At 38.9% G+C, this 19,301-nt stretch overlaps 2 protein-coding genes across 2 annotated transcripts; both read right to left on the bottom strand.

Annotated features, from left to right (window-relative positions):
* Positions 1–1,897: 1,897 nt before the first annotated feature.
* On the bottom strand, positions 1,898–6,651 carry LOC147314775 (extracellular calcium-sensing receptor-like). Its single transcript, XM_086260250.1, has 10 exons — positions 6,542–6,651; positions 5,942–6,236; positions 5,712–5,798; positions 5,236–5,505; positions 4,788–5,000; positions 4,429–4,704; positions 3,883–4,107; positions 3,657–3,780; positions 2,982–3,569; positions 1,898–2,238 (listed from the first exon to the last, which is right to left on the bottom strand). Exons 1-10 carry the CDS (start codon positions 6,649–6,651, stop codon positions 1,898–1,900), a joined length of 2,529 nt encoding a protein of 842 aa, XP_086116376.1.
* Positions 6,652–10,483: 3,832 nt separating this feature from the next.
* On the bottom strand, positions 10,484–16,113 carry LOC147314774 (extracellular calcium-sensing receptor-like). Its single transcript, XM_086260248.1, has 9 exons — positions 16,004–16,113; positions 15,429–15,723; positions 15,201–15,287; positions 14,727–14,996; positions 14,303–14,509; positions 13,951–14,226; positions 11,840–12,067; positions 11,628–11,751; positions 10,484–11,495 (listed from the first exon to the last, which is right to left on the bottom strand). Exons 1-9 carry the CDS (start codon positions 16,111–16,113, stop codon positions 10,585–10,587), a joined length of 2,508 nt encoding a protein of 835 aa, XP_086116374.1. The 3' UTR covers positions 10,484–10,584.
* Between the last annotated feature and the right edge of the window lie 3,188 nt (positions 16,114–19,301).

Below are 19,301 nucleotides of genomic sequence, written 5' to 3'. Positions count from 1 at the left end.
AGAGCTTATATTATATTTTTACATGCTGTAGTGCCATTGTTGGGAGCATTTCAAGTTGATATACATCAATACAACCATTATAGCCCAAATTTTAATAATATGTCTGCATTAAGTGCATAATAATTACATAAATTGCAAAAAAAATGCAATAAACTACAAAAAAATTGAAAATTGTTTTGGTTTTTTTTAACATATATTTCTAGTTAGAGAAATTTAAGAGGCTTATCCCTCAAAACTTTAAATACAAAAATGTTGCACAAAATAGTTTCCCACCACAGGAAATTTATTTTGAGTGTCTTCATAGTTTTATTTTTGAAATACACCAATTTTCATATACTGCAGGAAAAACGAAAAAAAATATTAGAGTGCAAATTTGCAAAATAACAGCATATGCATCAAAATAAACTTTTTCCAGCAGTGCAATATGAGTCCTAAGCATCCCAGAAACGACACAGAAAGTCATAAAGTCAAAGATAACTTTTAAAAACACCAGTATAGGCTCATGAGGCCCTGATGGTAAAAAACTACATTTCTGCAAAATGACGTCACTTCCGGTTTCGGGCAGGTCATGGCGGACATGCGATAGTTCACGCTGATGGACATAGGAAGTGTTATGAACAGCTGATCGGATCGGCAAAGCGTGTTTCTGGAATATTATGTTTTTGTTGCTGCAAGTGCTTTTTATTCAGTTTTTGCAAAGCTATATGTGGAAGGAAACTGTGACCTAGGACAAGCTGATGGCATAAGATGCAAGTACAACTCTTCTGGTTTCATATGCAAAAAAAATTATTGCGCTAGCTTACGTGGTTGCAGTGCTACCAGAATTTAAAAATAGTTACGCAAAATGGAGCGTGTCCGCTCCAACCGGCTTTAAAGAGTTAAACTCCTCCACTTTTGGCAGCAACTCGTCCCTTACTTAGATTGGGCACTTCAGGGTTTGTCAGCTGAAAACCATTGCCTGTAACTTGGAGTAGTTGATTCTCATTCCTTCCACTTCAAATTTTGTTGCAATGCTGACAAGCACCCCAGTATGAGCTGAGACCACAACCTAATGAGGCCAACAGAACTACATCAACTGCAGAAAGTAGAAACAAAAGCCTGAAATGACCAAAGCAAGAACCTTCTTCGGGTGACAAAGGACCCGGCACACACAGCATTACAAGTTAAATGATGCAAATGTTTACAATATTCACGCAGATGGGACTCTGTGGGAAAACCATTGCTCAAAAATTTTGATAATTGAACATTGGTTTGATTCATAAGTTGTCACTTGTTTATTAAAAAACTCTTTACCCAGTCCAATGCCACGTCTCTAAGCGCATACCTTTCCAGTTTATCAAAAACTATCTGTTCAAATGTGTCAAAAATTTTCTTCCTGTTAATTTTTTTGTGTTTATGTGTGTGCCCGCTCTCTCTTTATTTACATAAAATGCAATTAGGTGAAAAACGATATCCACTTTATTCAAGCTGGTGAAGGGGGAAGATCCATGTCCTATGTATTTTTAATGGATTCATTCAAAGTTCATGAGGATGCAAAAATTGTTTGGATGATGTAATTGAACACTAATCAATTAAGATTCATAGGAACAATTTTTTTTTTAAATTAAATAAACAAAAAAATCTGTATGTTTAAATTCGGGTTAAATTTCACGAATAAACATCAACGAGTAGGTAATTACATATTAAGAGTAAGATTAGTGTGTACGTTAGCTGCATCTTAAAAAATAAATGAAAGTAGAATGAATCACAATATTTGTACATTTGCAATCATGTGACACCAGCGCCAAGATTTGAAAGAAATATAAAATTAATTTAAATACACATTTTTTTTTCTGTCTGGAGAAAAACTGAAAAGAGAAAAGTTTCTCTCTCCATTCTTTTGAAAATAGTGAACTGTTTATGACTCAACGCCACGACCCATAACAGCTTTCTTTGTGTTCAACTCTGGTCTCAACAGGATTATGTAACATTTGGGTCCAAACAGTGTGATCAAAAGTCCAAAACCTGAAGCCAGGATGGCAAACACCTCCACTGCATCTGCAAGATTTCCTGGTGAGCTGACATAAGCAGGAACAAAGGCCACCCACACAGCACAGAAGATCAGCATGCTGAATGTGATGAGCTTGGCCTCATTAAAACTATCAGGGAGATTCCTCACCAGGAATGCAATTAGAAAACTGAGGAAAGCCAGCATGCCAATATAGCCCAATAACACTGCAAAACCAACAGTGGACCCAACTGCAAATTCAAATTCAAATTCAAATTTTATTTGTCACGTACACAGTCATACACAGTACGATATGTAGTGAAATGCTTGGACAACTGCTCGTGACCTAAAGAAAACAAAAAAGGAAAAGGCTATGAATAAGATAGGAAATAAATATGAAAAATTAAAAAGGGTAAATTTAACTAGGAAGGAATAGAATATAAATTAAGGTTAAAAATGAAATAACTGTACAACACAAATTAGAATGAAGGGTAAATTTAACTGGGAAGAATAAGATAAAGATAAATATATAAATTAAAGTTGAAAATAAAATAACTGTACAACAAAATACACAATACACAATATAGAACTATATAAGAATGTATGAAGAAATCTAAATATAAATAAATATATACACAATAACAGCAGCTGTACAAGTATTAACCGGAAATGAAGAATATAGTGACCAGTGTTGTGCAAAACCAAAGTCCAGAAAGTCCAGTGTGTGTGTAAGAACTGTATGTGTGGGTCAGTACTGTGTGGTGGTGTGATTGAGAGACCGTATCGCCTGCGGGAAGAAGCTCCTCCTCATTCTCTCTGTGTTGGTCTTCAGGGAGCGGAATCGCTTTCCTGACCTCAACAGAGAGAACAGTCTGTTGTTGGGATGGCTGAGGTCCTTCACGATCTTCCTGGCCTTGGTCCAGCACCGCCTGCTGTAGATTGAGTGCAGGTCAGGGAGCTCGGAGCGGATGGTGCGCTCAGCTGACCGCACAACCCTCTGTAGAGCTCTGTAGTGCACACTCATACACTATCTTATCATTGTGGTATTGGGTGTTTTTATGTGGAGTTGGAGAGGAAGAGACAAGCCACGTAGTGCAGATGGCTGCCTGAATAGATGTAAGAAACAGAACTGTTCCTCTCTGCTGCATTGCACCAAACCACTTCAAACTGGTTCCCCCTCCTGGCTTGGAGGCTTTGAACACAGCCAGAACAACCATGGTTTTTACTAAGATGCATGAGACACAAAGCACAAAGCTGATCCCAAATGCTGCGTGTCTGAGTTGGCATGTCCATAGCCTGGGTCGTCCGATAAACAGCAATGAACAAAGAAAACATAACTTAAGTGACACTAATAGCTGGAAACTAAGTTCTGAATTGTTGGCACGAACTATAGGTGTTGTGCGATGGCAGATAAAGATCCCCAGAACAACAGCACATATAAATGTTCCCAGTAAGGAGGTTGCCATCAAACAAATGCCCAAAGGGTCATGATAGGATAGAAACTCTGTCTTCTTAGGAATACAGTGGTCACGCTGGGGGTTTGACCAAAAATCCTCTGGACAACTGGTACACTCCAAGGAGTCTGATACAAAAGGGAACATTGGTGAAATGCATATTATTCTTCATAATAATGAAATTAAATATGTCATGCAAAAAGAAAAATACGTACTGCTCTTATTAGTGATTTTTCCTTCAGAACAAGGGATGCAGTCAAAACAGCATTGGGGTTTCCCCTTCTCTCTCACCATGTGGGTACCAGGAGGACAGTTCTCACTACACCCTGATTGAGGTGGCTATAGGATGAAATTAAATAGCTTTGCTATGAGTTAATTAGCTTTTACACTGATATATACTGGACATATGCCAAAAGTTAACTTTTAAAACTCATATCTAACCTTTTTCGATTCAAAGTTCCAGAAGATTCTGTTTTCATCAAGTATGAGTTCTTCACCTTCACCTGACCCCTTAACTTCACCCACACTTTGAACTTTAGTGCTTCCATCAGGGAGCCACAACCAGTTCATCACATCATAAATTGGCTCCACATCACCATTCTCATCAAATGACACTTGATCACCAAATGGAGTGGTGAAGTTCACTCTTTCCAAGTAATAAATAAGCTGTTAAAAAGGAAAGTATAATAAATAAATTACTTTTCACACTGAGGTGAAAAGTTACCTAGTATGGCATCCAGTATTAAATAGTCAAATAGAATATTACATCACTAGTAATGATTCATGCATACATGCCTCTGATCTAAATATATCAACTGCTAATTTTTGGGGGGAGTGCGGAAAATCTGTTGAGCTCACTCCAGCTTTTTCATAGTTAATATTATCACATTGTATTTAATCCTACATGTTAAATTCTGTGGTAAATTCTATCCTGAAAGTAATTTTAAAGCAAAGAATTTATAAACAGAGTGTAAAATGATATCACACCTGCCAAGGCTCCAGTGATTGCAAAGTGGCACAGCTGTTCCCACTGAAAGGCCCTCTTCCTGGCTTGCACCGCAGCATTTCATCAAGCGAATATGCCAGTGCATAAACAGCTTTGTACACATTATACTCAGGCCGCAGGTCGGAAACGTCCAAGAACTCATTGTCCACATTTTTCAGATCTTCCTGTCCGGTGCATATTGCACCTCCACCTTCCAGCCAGCCTGCTGGAGCTGGTGCAAATCTGCACTGAAAGGCAAATTCCCAAAACTGGTTCACCTGAAATATTTTAATATTGTTTTTTACACATCATGAAAATATATGATTCTTCCAACTAGTATATTAAAAAGTTAAACTCCCACCATGCTATTTCCATAGCTATTGTTGTGATGTCGATCAGGACGTATTTGTAACAGGAATTCCCTGAGCCCTGGTATTTCTCCTCGACGAATGGTGATGCCCAGTGTACCACCCAGGTATGGCATAAGTTGAGGTGTTTGGAGCACATCAGGTACTGCTACTGTCCAACTTTCACTGGCCATCCACTGTATGCCAGTTAGATTTTGCCTCACTACCTGTGAATTAGATTAAACCTAATAGCATACATACACCTACACCATCTATGAAGTGATATTGTAACTACAACTTCTTTAGTGACATTATCATGCAATTTAAGTCATTATTCATCTTCAACTGAATGATTGGTTTTCTGTACTCATTCAAATAGGATGTAATACATGTTTCACACAATATACTTTTGTGATTCAGACCTATGAAACTAGTAATAATTAAAGATTTGTAAAGCCAAACCTCTTCCATAAGATTTATCACGTGACTGTAATGTTCAAAGACAATGACAACCCGAGCTGTGGATTTTTTCATCACATCAACAATCCTCCTGAGTTCATCTGTGTCTTTGCTCCAGGGCAAAACCTCGGTGTAGGCCAGGCAAGATTCACCCGAAAGACTCAGCTCAGACTGAAAGGATCTGGCTGCATGAAGTCCATAATCGTCATCAGTGACAAGCAGACCTACCCAAGTCCAGCCAAAGTGTTTTAGAATCTGAATCATAGCACGTACCTAAGAGTAAATGAAGAAACAAGAACAATTTTCCACATGATTATTTTTGCATCAGTTTCCAATGCACACCACAGCTTTATGGTCACAATTTAGCTTTTTCTCATACAAAAAAACTGTAACTGAAAAGTATATTGTTGCAAAGCAGGTAATTTCTTTAACCAGAATTCATTAGCTTTTCCATTTTAACTTTGTTGACAGATTTTCACCTGGAAAGCATCACTTGGGATCGTTCTAAAGAAGGATGGATACTTTTGATGGTCACTCAGGCAGGAACATGTGGCAAAATAACTCACCTGTTAAAAATAGAGACTATATGCAGTGATATCCAACATTTTTTTTAACTTTGTCATGCATTGCTTTGTACAAGTGGTTCTACATTTGCTATTAAATGAAAACAATCAAAGAAAACTGTTACATGGTCAAGCAGAAAACTTACCATAGGTACTCTGTACAAACCTAAGACGCTGGAGATGGCAATAGAAGGTGTAGAGGACGGATCACCCACAATCCCTATGACTGGAGGATTTCCAGAACATGTATCATTTAATATAATTTTCTCTTCTTGACTATTGGCTAATGATAATGCTGCACGGAATCCAATTCCAAGTTCTTGGCAGCTATCATAGAGAGTATATCCCACAGTCACATTAGGTAGCAGGTTTGAGTTTCTGTTGATTTCATCAATAGCAAAGGCCATGGTTTGTGCGAGCTTAAATCCTAGGGCATAAACACTAAGACAAGAAAAGGTTAATTATTGAAAAAATACATTTTCCTCAACATAGATATTTATCTAAGATACTTAACATGTGGCAAAATTACTTATTTTCATAGGCAAATAAAGAAACTGAATAACAATTAACAGGATATTTTGATGAACAAATATAAATTTATAATTCAAGATACATGCATTTATCCTGAACGATTTTAAACTGAAAAGTACAGTTACCTTAGGCATGAATTAAAAACCCGTATTTCCATAACAATAGTTTTCATTTCTTTTTTTTCTTTTTCTATGCTGTTTTCCTGTCATACTTACCCACTGCAAGTAGGCTGTTGTGGTTGTGAAGTAAAAGACTGAATAGCAACACTTGAAAAGAAGTGGATTTGAAACAGTCCCCCTAGAACCACATCTCCAGTCTTGTACATCCCATTTAGATCAAACTGTCCCTGTAACTGACATGAGAGAGAAAACTGAGAAAAAGATATGACCGAGGTAAAGTAGCAAGACAGCAAAACAAGCAAGAGCAAATTGGTTCTCATGACAGCTTTCTGAATCACTGATCCCAGTCATTAGGTTTTATTTCTATGTCATTCTCTTTTATTGACATTTTGTGTTGTTTAATCTTGCACACCAACCATTAAGGAAGAAGGGTGAGTATGGGTGGGGCCTAAATGACTTGCCATTTGAGACATTTTGTTTTTCTATCCAGTAACTTAATTATTTACTACTGTGAGTTAATTAGTTATCAGCAAAAAAATCGCTGAAGAGTAACATTTTTGTATTCTGTTTATTTATTTTTGTGTTTATAAGTGTCATAAAGGAAGAATGAAGCCCAAGTCACATAAAATCGTATTCAATTTATACCAAGGTTTATAACAACACTTATTGTGTTATAGCACCACTAGGGGGGGGGGGGGGGGTTGTCCTGCTATTGTAGTAGCTGGGGGAGTCTCTTACTGGGTGTGTGAGTATTCTGTGGCAGCCATTACATGCTGCCATTTTAACAGGCCGGCACAGGCGCCTACCCATCCTACCAAATGTATGTACAGCTGGAGTAGAGCCATGGAGCCCTGGCTTGTATGTCCTTATGTTGCTGACATCAAACAAAGATCTGTTGTTCGATTTAACTGACTGGCCTCGAGTTATCCGGCTAACCTCTGCACCACATGCCCGCTGGACCTGCTAGCCGCTTCTTCCTCAGAAGACTGCTGTTACAAACTGGTGGCTGAAAAGGGACTGTTACAGGTTCATGTTCAAAAAGGCCATATTAAAATTATTCTTATTATTAAAATTGAGTTGAAACAGAAAATAAAACAATTGAGGTGTCAAAAAATCCAGTGTATGGGTAGGTAGCTGATTGCAAAGGGCAAGGGGAGACGCTAGTGGGGAAGAGTGTCCTGAGGGCAAAGCAGAATTGAGGGACAGTCCAAGGGATGGCCTAGTTCAGGGGTAGAACAGGGCAAACTTCCAAACTTTTATGGAAGTCGAGCAGTTGTTCACAATGTTCCCTCTAGTTTTTCATTTATCTGAGCGAACACACAAACTCCCTGAGCGGTCCCTTGAACCACTGTGAGCAACATTAGGCGTATGCACTGTGGTCACGCCAGCATCGAATCCATCCAAGTTACATGGTTTATTAAAATAATCAAATTACTGCATTTACATTTATGTTAGACTACTTTTAATGAACTTCTTTAGCCCACTTACAATGAAAATTTAAAAAAATCTTGTTCATAACCTGTGTAGTATGTTAACACTATTGGAAGTTAAAAATAACTTGAACTTAGCAATTAATTATATGGTTACTTCTTTAAAAAAGTAACTGAGTAATGCAAACAACAAAGTTTTTTGCAGCTGTTTACCTAAAAATGCAGCCAAGGCGTTTTTAGGTATTTCAAACTATTGACAGAACAATCAGCTGTTCTGCATCAAATTTGATGCCACACAAATTATTTATGCCACTCCAAAAATTATTTCTGTCCACTATGAGATAAAGGAGAACATCACAAGCCTGATACCTGCAGGCCTGACAACAGGAGATCTATCACTCCTGTAACACCTGTAACATTCAGCAGTGGCCTCATTGTTCTGACGCACACAAGAAAACTATTGACTACACTACACACTAACTACGGTACACAAGATTTGCACTAAACATTGCAAATCTCTCACATCTCAGAACACCGCCGTCACTCCTAAAACTTCCCCCTTTCCTAAACAACTAAATGCCATTTTGCCATATCATTTTTTGATTTTTTGGTTTTGTTTTTGCTCACAGGCATAACGCCGTTTTTACCGTTTCTTCCCACAGTAAATATAAACAACGATAGTTCTCAGAAAGAAAACCAAACATTGCATATATTTTTATCATAACTCTGGTTTTACGTGGCCTATCAACACAATTTAAAAACTGGTATAAAGTCCACACTTTTTCCATCAATTGTTCCGTCTGTCATGCTCATATCTCCAGTAGTTGTACACGTTGTCATTAACTTCACTCCATATCAGTCACACCGCTTTGCTAGCTAAAACACCGGTGTTGGCACATAAGGACGCTGTCATAGCCTGTCAACGACATTGATTAGCTGTGTATATACGAATATGAATCACATTATTGGCTGGACTATGGGATAAGGTGGCATTGTTCTAATCCCATACGGGAGCAGCCAGTCACTTACTGACTAACACAGCAAAACAAAATTGTTAAAGTATTAATTTTAATTTCAATTCAAGTTAGATTTTTTTTTTCTGTGCACAACGCAGATTTTATGTGCGCAGAGACCAAATGCTTGCAATGCACAATTGCGCACGTAAAGGGATTGAGCCGGGGGGGCAGACCAGAGCCCAGCATTGACACGCTCCATTATCTCCTCATTGAATTTCAGGTGTGGGGAGGAGGGAGAAAGGGAGGGGGAGGAGGGTGATGACCTGTCACGGGTTTGGGCGACTGGGGAAGGTCGTGGTTCCTGGTCTAAATCAGCGGTCGCCAACCGTGACAATATTTTCACGGACTGGCCTTTAAGGTGTCGCGGATGAATACAACAAAATAAAATGACAAGGCAAAAACTGTGGTATGTTGTAAATATAATAATAAATCCGAATATGCTGTGTAATTGTGTAACTTTATTGGCAGCGAAATGCGGCAACAACATTGAGAGTAACATCCTCCTCTCTGCCCCTTAATGCTCTCTGGTCACTATGGTCAATATTTCTTGTGGCAGGCTGCCAGTATTTAACCTTCTCCCTCCACAAATACTCATTGTCTTATAAAATCTAAAAGAAAATACAAATTAAAACATCCTAAAATGAAGCTCTCTGTCCCTTAAATCCTAAACAGCACTATCATAAAGCAGCTGTCTCTGCTCGCCTTTCTGTAAAAGTCCCTGCACACCACTTCTACACAACAATGTAACGTTGACAATATAAGAGAACAGTAAAGTATATGAAGTGATTTATGATTTAAATAATTTAACAAATGCTTCTTGACCATTTTGATTGTACATATTTTATTTGACGTTTCCAGTTGATTTTATAGTCTACAAAAAAATCTGGTATACTCTCTATCTCTGTTTATCATCACATTTACATCCATGCCTGTCCTAGAATTTCCAATTATCATAAATTTTGTTTTGCTTAAAATCAGTGATAATTTCTTTTATCTAACAATCATTCTAGTTGAGTCAAATTTTGTGAGGATCTCCAAAAAGTGCAGTTTATGCTCTCCATGACATAAAACGTGTCATCCAAAAATAAATTGAACTGTAATATATCTAATGCTCTACATCATTTTATACAACATCATGAGTTTTGGGCCCAATATTTACCCATGTGCACCTTCCCAACCAATGCCTTGAGGCAACCTTTTTGTGATTTGGCGCTATATAAATAAAATTGAATTGAATCAAATTGAATTGAAGTTGATAAAAGCTCTGGCTGTGTACTTTCTTTGATCGATACCAATGTTTTGTGTTTATGTGTGTAGCCAGTCTCTATTATGTGAACGACGATGTCCACTGTATGCAGGATGGTGAAGGTGGAACATCCCCCTCTGATGTATTTTTAATAAATTAAGTCAAAGCTTATGAGAATATAGAAATTTCTTGGAAGATGCAATAAACACAAGTCAGTATATGTTTATAGGAGCAATATTTAATTTCATTTTCTTCTATTTTTCAACTGCATCATGAAAAACAAAGTAGAATAAATCAAGATATCTGCACATTTGCAGTCATTTAACACCAGCACAGACATTTAAAAGGAATATTAACTTCATTTAAATATAGGATTTTTATTATTTTTTTCTGTCTGTACTACAAAGAGATAATGTGCTTTTCTTTCTTTTGAAATTAGTTGACTTTTTATGAACCAATGCCACGGGCCATAACAGCTTTCTTTGTGTTCATCTCTGGTCTCAACAGGATTATGTAACATTTGGGTCCAAACAGTGTGATCAAAAGACCAAAACTTGAGGCAAGAATGGCAAACACCTCCACTGCATCTGCAAGTTTTCCTGGTGAGCTGATATAAGCAGGAACAAAGGCCACCCACACAGCACAGAAGATCAGCATGCTGAATGTGATGAGCTTGGCCTCATTAAAACTATCAGGGAGATTCCTCACCAGGAATGCAATTAGAAAACTGAGGAAAGCCAGCATGCCAATATAGCCCAATAACACTGCAAAACCAACAGTGGACCCAACTGCACACTCATACACTATCTTATCATTGTGGTATTGGGTGTTTTTATGTGGAGTTGGAGAGGAAGAGACAAGCCAGGTAGTGCAGATGGCTGCCTGAATAGATGTCAGAAATAGAACTGTTCCTCTCTGCTGCATAGCACCAAACCACTTCAAACTGGTTCCCCCTCCTGGCTTGGAGGCTTTGAACACAGCCAGAACAACCATGGTTTTTACTAAGATGCATGAGACACACAGCACAAAGCTGATCCCAAATGCTGCGTGTCTGAGTTGGCATGTCCACAGCCTAGGTCGCCCGATAAACAGCAATGAACACAGGAAACACAACTTAAGTGACACTAATAGCTGGAAACTAAGTTCTGAATTGTTGGCACGTACTATAGGTGTTCTGCGATAATAAATGAAGATCCCCAGAACAACAGCACATATAAATACTCCCAGCAGTGATGTTGTTGTCAAACAAATACCCAGAGGGTCAAGATAGGAGAGGAACTCTGTCTTCTTAGGAATACAGTGGTCACGCTGGGGGTTTGACCAAAAATCCTCTGGACAACTGGTGCACTCCAAGGAGTCTGATACAAAAGGGAACATTGGTGAAATGCATATTATTATTATTATTATTATTATTATTATTATTATTATTATTATTATTATTTTTCATAATAATGAAATTAAATATGTCATGCAAAAAGAAAAATACGTACTGCTCTTATTAGTAATTTTTCCTTCAGAACAAGGAACACAGTCAAAACAGCACTGGGGTTTCCCCTTCTCTCTCACCATGTGGGTACCAGGAGGACAGCTCTCACTACATACTGATTGAGGTGGCTATAGGATGAAATTAAATATTAGGCTTTACACTGATATATACTAGACATGTGGCAAAGTTAAATCTAAAAAAAACAAAACATCTAACCTTTTTGGATTCAAAGTTCCAGAAGATTTTGTCTTCAACAAGTATGAGTTCTTCACCTTTGAAAGTTGACCTTTTAACCTCACCCACATTCTGAACTTTAGTGCTTCCATCAGGGAGCCACAACCAGTTCATCACATCATAAATTGGCAATGCATCACCATTCTCATCAAATGACACTTGATCGCCAAATGGAGTGGTGAAGTTCACTCTTTCCAAGTAATAAACAAGCTTTTAAAAAAGGATGCATAACAAGTAAATTACTTTTCACAATGCAAACAGTGGCACCCTGTAAATTATGCATGGCAGACATATTGTCACTTATTTAAACACTTTTATTTCCAGTAGCTGTTTTTCAAACCTCAGCTCTAGCTTTCCATCTGCCAGCCACACATACACAACAACGATAACAACTTCAGTCAAGACCCAGTACAGACTTAAATGCAATGGAGGCGTGATGAGCTGCTGCAGCTCTGTTGTGTCAGCCTCCCTGCAGCGGCGCCACAAATCATGCCCCGCCACATACCCCCATGTCCACCGGGTCGGGTTGAGCAGGTAAGTGAGCAGGTGGTAAAAGTGGAATGGGTAAAGACATCTGCTGGGCACTAGCCGCTCCCACCAAAGGAGTGGGTACAGGTGCGGAGTTAGGGTGTGTCTTGCCGGGTCTCACCCTGAGGACCAGTATGGTGCCAGAACTGATTGGACACCAGCCACTCACATGCGGCGAGGGACGTCAGTAAGGGCAGCGGCAGCAGCGGTAAGGACCCGATCTGAGCTGCCAGACTCTCTATCAACTGCATCCGGCAGTGGGATCTGTCCTACAGCTGTTTCAACTGCCGGTGAAACATCGCTACCTGCTCCCTCTGCGTAGACGGGAGCTTGGCCACCACAACCTGGCTGGCCCGGTCGCGGTTCCACCATGCCCCAATACTGGGTTTTGATACCACTGTAAACGATGCATAGCTGACCCGACCACATTGTCACACTTTTATTTCTAGTTTCTGTTTTTATAATACTCAGCTGCAGCTTTTCCAGCTGCCGGCTGCCACAACGACAATAACTTCAGTCAGGACCCAGTACAGACTTAAATGCAGAGGAGGCGTGATGAGCTGATGCAGCTTCGGTATGTCAGCCTTCTGGCAGCAGCACCACATACCATGCCCCGTCCCCATCCCCACCTAACCCTATATTACATCGCTAGTAATGCTTTATAAATACAAGCTTCTGATCTAAATATATTAACTGCTAATTTTTTGTGGGTGTCAGCATACCAAACTAACTCAATTGACTCAGACCCGAAGTTCTTCAAATGAAAAGTCCATCCATCCATCCATCCATCTTCATCCGCTTTATCCGAGGCCGGGTCGCGGGGGCAGCAGCCTAAGCAAAGAGGCCCAGACCTCCCTCTCCCCAGCCACCTCCTCCAGCTTATCCGGGGGAACACCAAGGTGTTCCCAGGCCAGCCGAGAGATATAATCTCTCCAGCGTGTCCTGGGTCTGCCCCGGGGCCTCCTCCCGGTGGGACATGCCTGGAACACCTCACCCAGGAGGCGCCCAGGGGGCATCCTTGTCAGATGCCCGAACCACCTCAGCTGGCTCCTTTCGATGTGGAGCAGCAGCGGCTCTACTCCGAGCCCCTCCCGGATGGCCGAACTTCTCACCCTATCTCTAAGGGAGAGGCCAGCCACCCTTCGGAGGAAGCTCATTTCTGCCGCTTGTATCCGCGATCTCATTCTTTCGGTCACTACCCACAGCTCGTGGCCATAAGTAGTGACTGAAAGAACAAATGAAAAATGTATTTACAATCACCATGTAAGATATATATCCAAAGTGTGGGGGTTGGGATATCCAGGGATCCATGGATAGGAGGGGGAAAAGGTCCATACAGAGCGTCTTAATCACACACGCCATGCACTTTTCCAGTGTCACTAGATTAAATGTCACTCCACAACTCCACAACTCCAAAACTGGGAGTATGTAAAATCCATTTAGCTCACACCAGCTTTTTAATAGTCAATATTATCACATTGTATTTAGTTCTATGTGGTAAATTCTATCCTGAAAGTAATTATAAAGGAAAGAATTTATAAACAGAATGTAAAATGATATCACACCTGCCAAGGCTCCAGTGACTGCAAAGTGGCACAGCTGTTCCCACTGAAAGGCCCTCTTCCTGGCTTGCACCGCAGCATGTCATCAAGGGAATATGCCAGTGCATAAACAGCTTTGTACACATTATACTCAGGCCGCAGGTCGGAAACGTCCAAGAATTCATTGTCCACATTTTCTAGATCTTCCTGTCCAGTACATATTGCACCTTCACCTTCCAGCAAGCTTGCTGGAGCTGGTGCAAATCTACACTGAAATGTGAATTCCCAAAACTGGTTCACCTGAAATAATTTTTTATTGTTTTTTACAAGCGATGGAAATTGTTGCAAATAGTACATTAAAAGCTTAAACTCTCACCATGCTATTTCCATAGCTGTTATTGTGATGTAAGTCAGGACGTATTTGTAACAGGAATTCCCTGAGTCCTGGTATCTCGCCTCGACGAATAGCGATACCCAGTGTACCACGCAGGTATGGCATAAGCTGAGGTGTTTGGAGCACAACAGCTGCTGTCCAGGCTTCACTGGCCATCCATTGTAGGCCAGTTACATTTTGCCTCACTACCTGTGAATTAGATTACACCATATTCTATGAAAAGATATTGTAACTATAACTTGATTAGTGACATTATCATGCTATTTAAGCTATTATTCACCTTTAAATGAATTCTGCATGAACAATTTTCTGTAATCATTCAAATAATGATGTATCAAATGTTTTACACAAAACAATGATGCAGACCTTTGCAATTAATAATAATTGGATTGTTTTAAAGCCAAACCTCTTCCATAAGGTTTATCATGCGACTGTAATGTTCAAAGACAATAACAACTCGAGCTGTGGATTTTTTCATCACATCAACAATCCTCCTGAGTTCATCTGTGTCTTTGTCCCAGGGCAAAACCTCAGTGTAGGCCAGGCAACTTTCACTTAACAGACTCAGCTCAGATTGAAATGATCTTGCTGCGTGAAGTCCATAATCATCGTCACTGACAAGCAGACCAACCCAAGTCCAACTGAAATGCTTCAGAATCTGAATCATAGCACGTACCTAAGTGTAAGTGCATAGACATGAACAATTTTCCACATAATTATAACACCTTTATGGTGGCAAATTAGCTTTGTTCATAACAAAGTAAAACTGGAACTGAAAAAACATTTTAGTATCATTGTATGCATATTGTTGCAAAGTAGGCAATTTCTTTAACCAAAACATCTTTGTCGACAACAAAAACAATTGTTGACAGATTTTCACCTGGAAAGCATCACTTGGGATCGTCCTAAAGAATGATGGGTATTTTTGACGGTTACTCAGGCAGGAACATGTGGAAAAATAACTCACCTAAAAGATACAGACTACAGATTGTACCGATATTGATGTAGAGATGTCTTAACTTTGTCATGTTACTTCAAGTGTCTTTAAATTTGCAATTAAATTAAAATAATCCAAGAAAACTGTTACATGGTTGAGCAGAAAACTTACCATAGGTACTCTGTACAAACCTAATACGTTGGAAATGGCGATAGAATTTGTAGAAGATGAATCACCCACAATCCCTATGACAGGAGGATTTCCAACACATGTACTATTTAATATAATTTTCTCTTCTTGACCACTGGCCAGTGACAATGCTGCACGAAATCCAATTCCAAGTTCAAGACAGCTATCATACAGAGTGTACCCCAGAGTCACATTTGGTAGCAGGTTTGAGTTTCTATTGATCTCATCAATAGCAAAGGCCATGGTTTGTGCGAGCTTAAATCCTAGGGCATAAACACTAAGAGAAGAAAAATTTAACTGAAAAATATATTTTCATCAAGATACTTTACTGCAACATGTGGCAAAATTACTTATTATTAAAAAACATTATAAAACAATTAAGGAAACTGAATAACAACGATTAACAAGCTATTTTCATGACAAACAATATAGATGCACCAAGATACATGCATTTATCCTGAATGATAATAAATCAGAAAGTACAGTTACTACTATTACAATCTCATATTTCCTTTGCACTAATTTCCATTTCCCTTTTCCCCCCCAGCCTTACTTACCCATTGCAAGTAGGTTGTTGTGGTTTTGAAGTAAAAGACTGAATAGCAACACTTGAAAAGAAGTGGATTTGAAACAGTCCTCCTAGAACCACATCACCAGCCTTGTACATCCCATTTAGATCAAACTGTCCCTGTAACTGACATGAGAGAGAAAACTGAGAAGAGGATATAACCAAAGAAAAGTAAGAAGATAGCAAAACAAGCAAGAGCAAACTGGTTTGTAAAGAAGAGGCCATAACAGCTTTCTGATTTTCTGAGCTCAGTCATTAGGTTTTATTTCAATGCCTTTCCTTTGTCTTTTATTGATATTTTGTGTTGTTTAATCTTGCACACCACCCATTAAGGAAGAAGGATAAGTGTGGGCGGGGCCTAAAAGACTTGAAATTGTTTTTGTATTTTTGTATCCATATGCAGTTAAGTACTACTAGGAGTCAATTAGCTATCACCCCCCCCCCCCCCCCCCCAAAAAAAAAAAAACCACACACACACACACACTTAAGGATTGACATCATAAAATTTTTCTTTGTGTTTTATTATTTACTTATTTTTATTCATTATTTCATTTATCGAGTGACATAAAGTAAGAATGAAGACCAAAACATTTACAGTCTTACAGCCTCTTTCTGAACATGCCTTTAACACCTCACCAAGGAGGCATCCTATTCAGATTCCTAAACCAATCAAACTGGCTTATTTCGATGTGGGTGAGAAGTAGCTCTAGGCTGAGTCCCTCTTGAATGACTATAATCCTCACCCAATCTCTAAAGGACAGCACAGCCCCCCTTTGGAGAAGACTCTTTTTCACCATTTGTATCTGCAGTCTCATTCTTTTGGTCAGGTAAGGGTCACAGCATAGATTGACTTGCAAAATCAACAGGTTTGCTGTCTTTCTCCACTCTCTTCATCACCAATGGAGTGTCACCATAGCTGCAGACATGACCCCAATCTGTCTATCACTAGTGAGAGACAGGGTGAGTCCACACTCTTGAACAAGACCCCAAGATATTAAACTCCTCCACTTTTGGCAGCAACTTGTCCCTTACTTAGATTGGGCACTTCAGGGTTTGTCAGCTGAAAACCATTGCCTCTAACTTGGAGTAGTTGATTCTCATTCTTTCCACTTCAAATTTTGCTGCAATGCTGACAACCATCCCAGTATGAGCTGAGACCACAACCTAATGAGGCCAACAGAACCACACCATCTGCAGAAAGTAGAAACAAAAGCCTGAAATAACCAAAGCAAGAACCTTCTTCCTGGTCCATACAAATCTGTGTCCCTGGCAAAGTCCAAACCCTATTAAGAATGAGTCTGACTTGCTGACAATATCAAACAAGCTCTCAAAGCCCTTCACCTTTTTTTTCCACTCTCCACTATCGATGGATAGTGGACAGTTAGTTGGTACCTACCAACTAACTTGGAGCTACAGCTTAGTGAAGCAACTGCAATAATGGAGGCATGGAAGATTGTTGATCAAGATCAAGATTGTTGAAATTTTGCTGGAGGTAGGGATTAAAGATCTTGTAAAGTGCCATTACTGCCAGATGCTCCCAGCAGACCCTAACTATATGCTTGGGACAGGCTTGGGAGAAAACACAGCGACAAGACTGGACACAGAAGGGAGTTGGAAGTGTACAAATTTGTCTTTTATATGCACGGAATAGTTTTCTATAGGAGATTGCTGCAAAAAGTGCAGCCTTACCTAATGTCCACCCTACTGTTACTCATTTTATATTAAGATTTAAAAATCTAGTTGGTAAAGTAAGCCAAAGTATTCAGAATGCGTTACTCTCATTGAATAACGTAACGGAATACGTTACAAAATACATTTTGGGGCATGTATTCTGTAATCTGTAGTAGAATACATTTTAAAAGTAACCTTCCCAACACTGTCTTTGACAAATGACCCAGCACACACAGCATTACAAGTTAAATGATGCAAATGTTTATTCACAGTTGATTTTTAATTCAATTTTCAATTCAATTCTGTTCAACTCAGTTAAAATCTGTTTTATTTATACAGCACCAACAAACAGTCAACTCAAGGCACTTTATATTGCAAGGTTGTCATGGTTCTGGGACATTGTAACCCAGCTTTTTGAACTTCTGATGTTTGGTTGTCTTTTTGTATTCTGGTTTATTATTTAAGATTCATTTAGTAGTTTATTCTATTTTATTGTACATTTAGACTCTCCTTGTGTCTTTATCGTGTGTCCCTTGCTGTGTGTCTGTGTTTCAGTGTGTTTGTGTCAGCCCTTGTGTCTTGTTTCCCTCTGCTGTTCCCATGTTTCCCTCCCTATGTGTCATGCCATGTTTCCCCTGAGTGTCATGTCTTCTGTGTCGCGTCGTTGTTGTGTTGTGCTTTCATGTGTACTCTCTTGTGTCCCCTTGGCTCCTGTGTCATGCAGTATATGAAGTGCTTTATGATTTAAATGATTTAACAAATACTTCTAGATACATCTGATTGCACATATTTTATTTTAAGTTTCCAGTTGATTTTGTAGTCTACAAAATAATAAAAAAATGTAATCTGGTATAGTCTCCATTTTGACGTTATTTATCATCACATTTACAAAAGATCATGAGATTTGGGCCCAATATTCACGCAGATGGAACTCTGTGGGAAAACCATTGCTCAAAAATTTTGATAATTGAACATTGGTTTGATTCAGAAGTTGTCACTTGTTTATTAAATAACTCTTTACCCAGTCAAATGCCACCTCTCTAAGCGCATACCTTTCCAGTTTATCAAAAAATATCTGTTCAAATGTGTCAAAAAAAAATTGTGTTTATGTGTGTGCCCACTCTCTCTTTATTTACATAAAATGCAATTAGGTGAAACACGATATCCACTTTATTCAAGCTGGTGAAGGGGGAAGATCCACCTCCTATGTATTTTTAATGGATTGATTCAAAGTTCATGAGGATGCAGAAATTGTTTGGATGATGTAATTGAACACTACTCAATGTAGATTCATGGGAACAATTCTTTTTTAAATTAAATAAACAAAAAAAATCAACAATCTGTATGTTTCAATTGGGGTTAAATTTCACGAGTAAGCATCAACGAGTAGGTAATTACATATTAGGAGTAAGATTAGTGTGTACTTTAGCTGCATCTAAAAAAAATAAATGAAAGTAGAATGAATCACAGTATTTGTGCATTTGCAATCATGTGACACCAGCGCCAAGATTTAAAAGAAATATAAAATTGATTTAAATACACATTTTTTTTCTGTCTGGAGAAAAACTAGAGAGAGAATTTTTTCTCTTTTCTTTCTTTTGAAATTAGTGAACTTT

Source organism: Aulonocara sp. 'chitande type north' Nkhata Bay, linkage group LG14 (assembly GCF_057382095.1).
Source record: "Aulonocara sp. 'chitande type north' Nkhata Bay isolate Kocher_YH1m ecotype deep benthic linkage group LG14, A_spYH_male_GT1.1, whole genome shotgun sequence".
Taxonomy (NCBI): Eukaryota; Metazoa; Chordata; class Actinopteri; order Cichliformes; family Cichlidae; genus Aulonocara; species Aulonocara sp. 'chitande type north' Nkhata Bay.
This window is presented reverse-complemented; position numbering and strand designations above follow the sequence as displayed.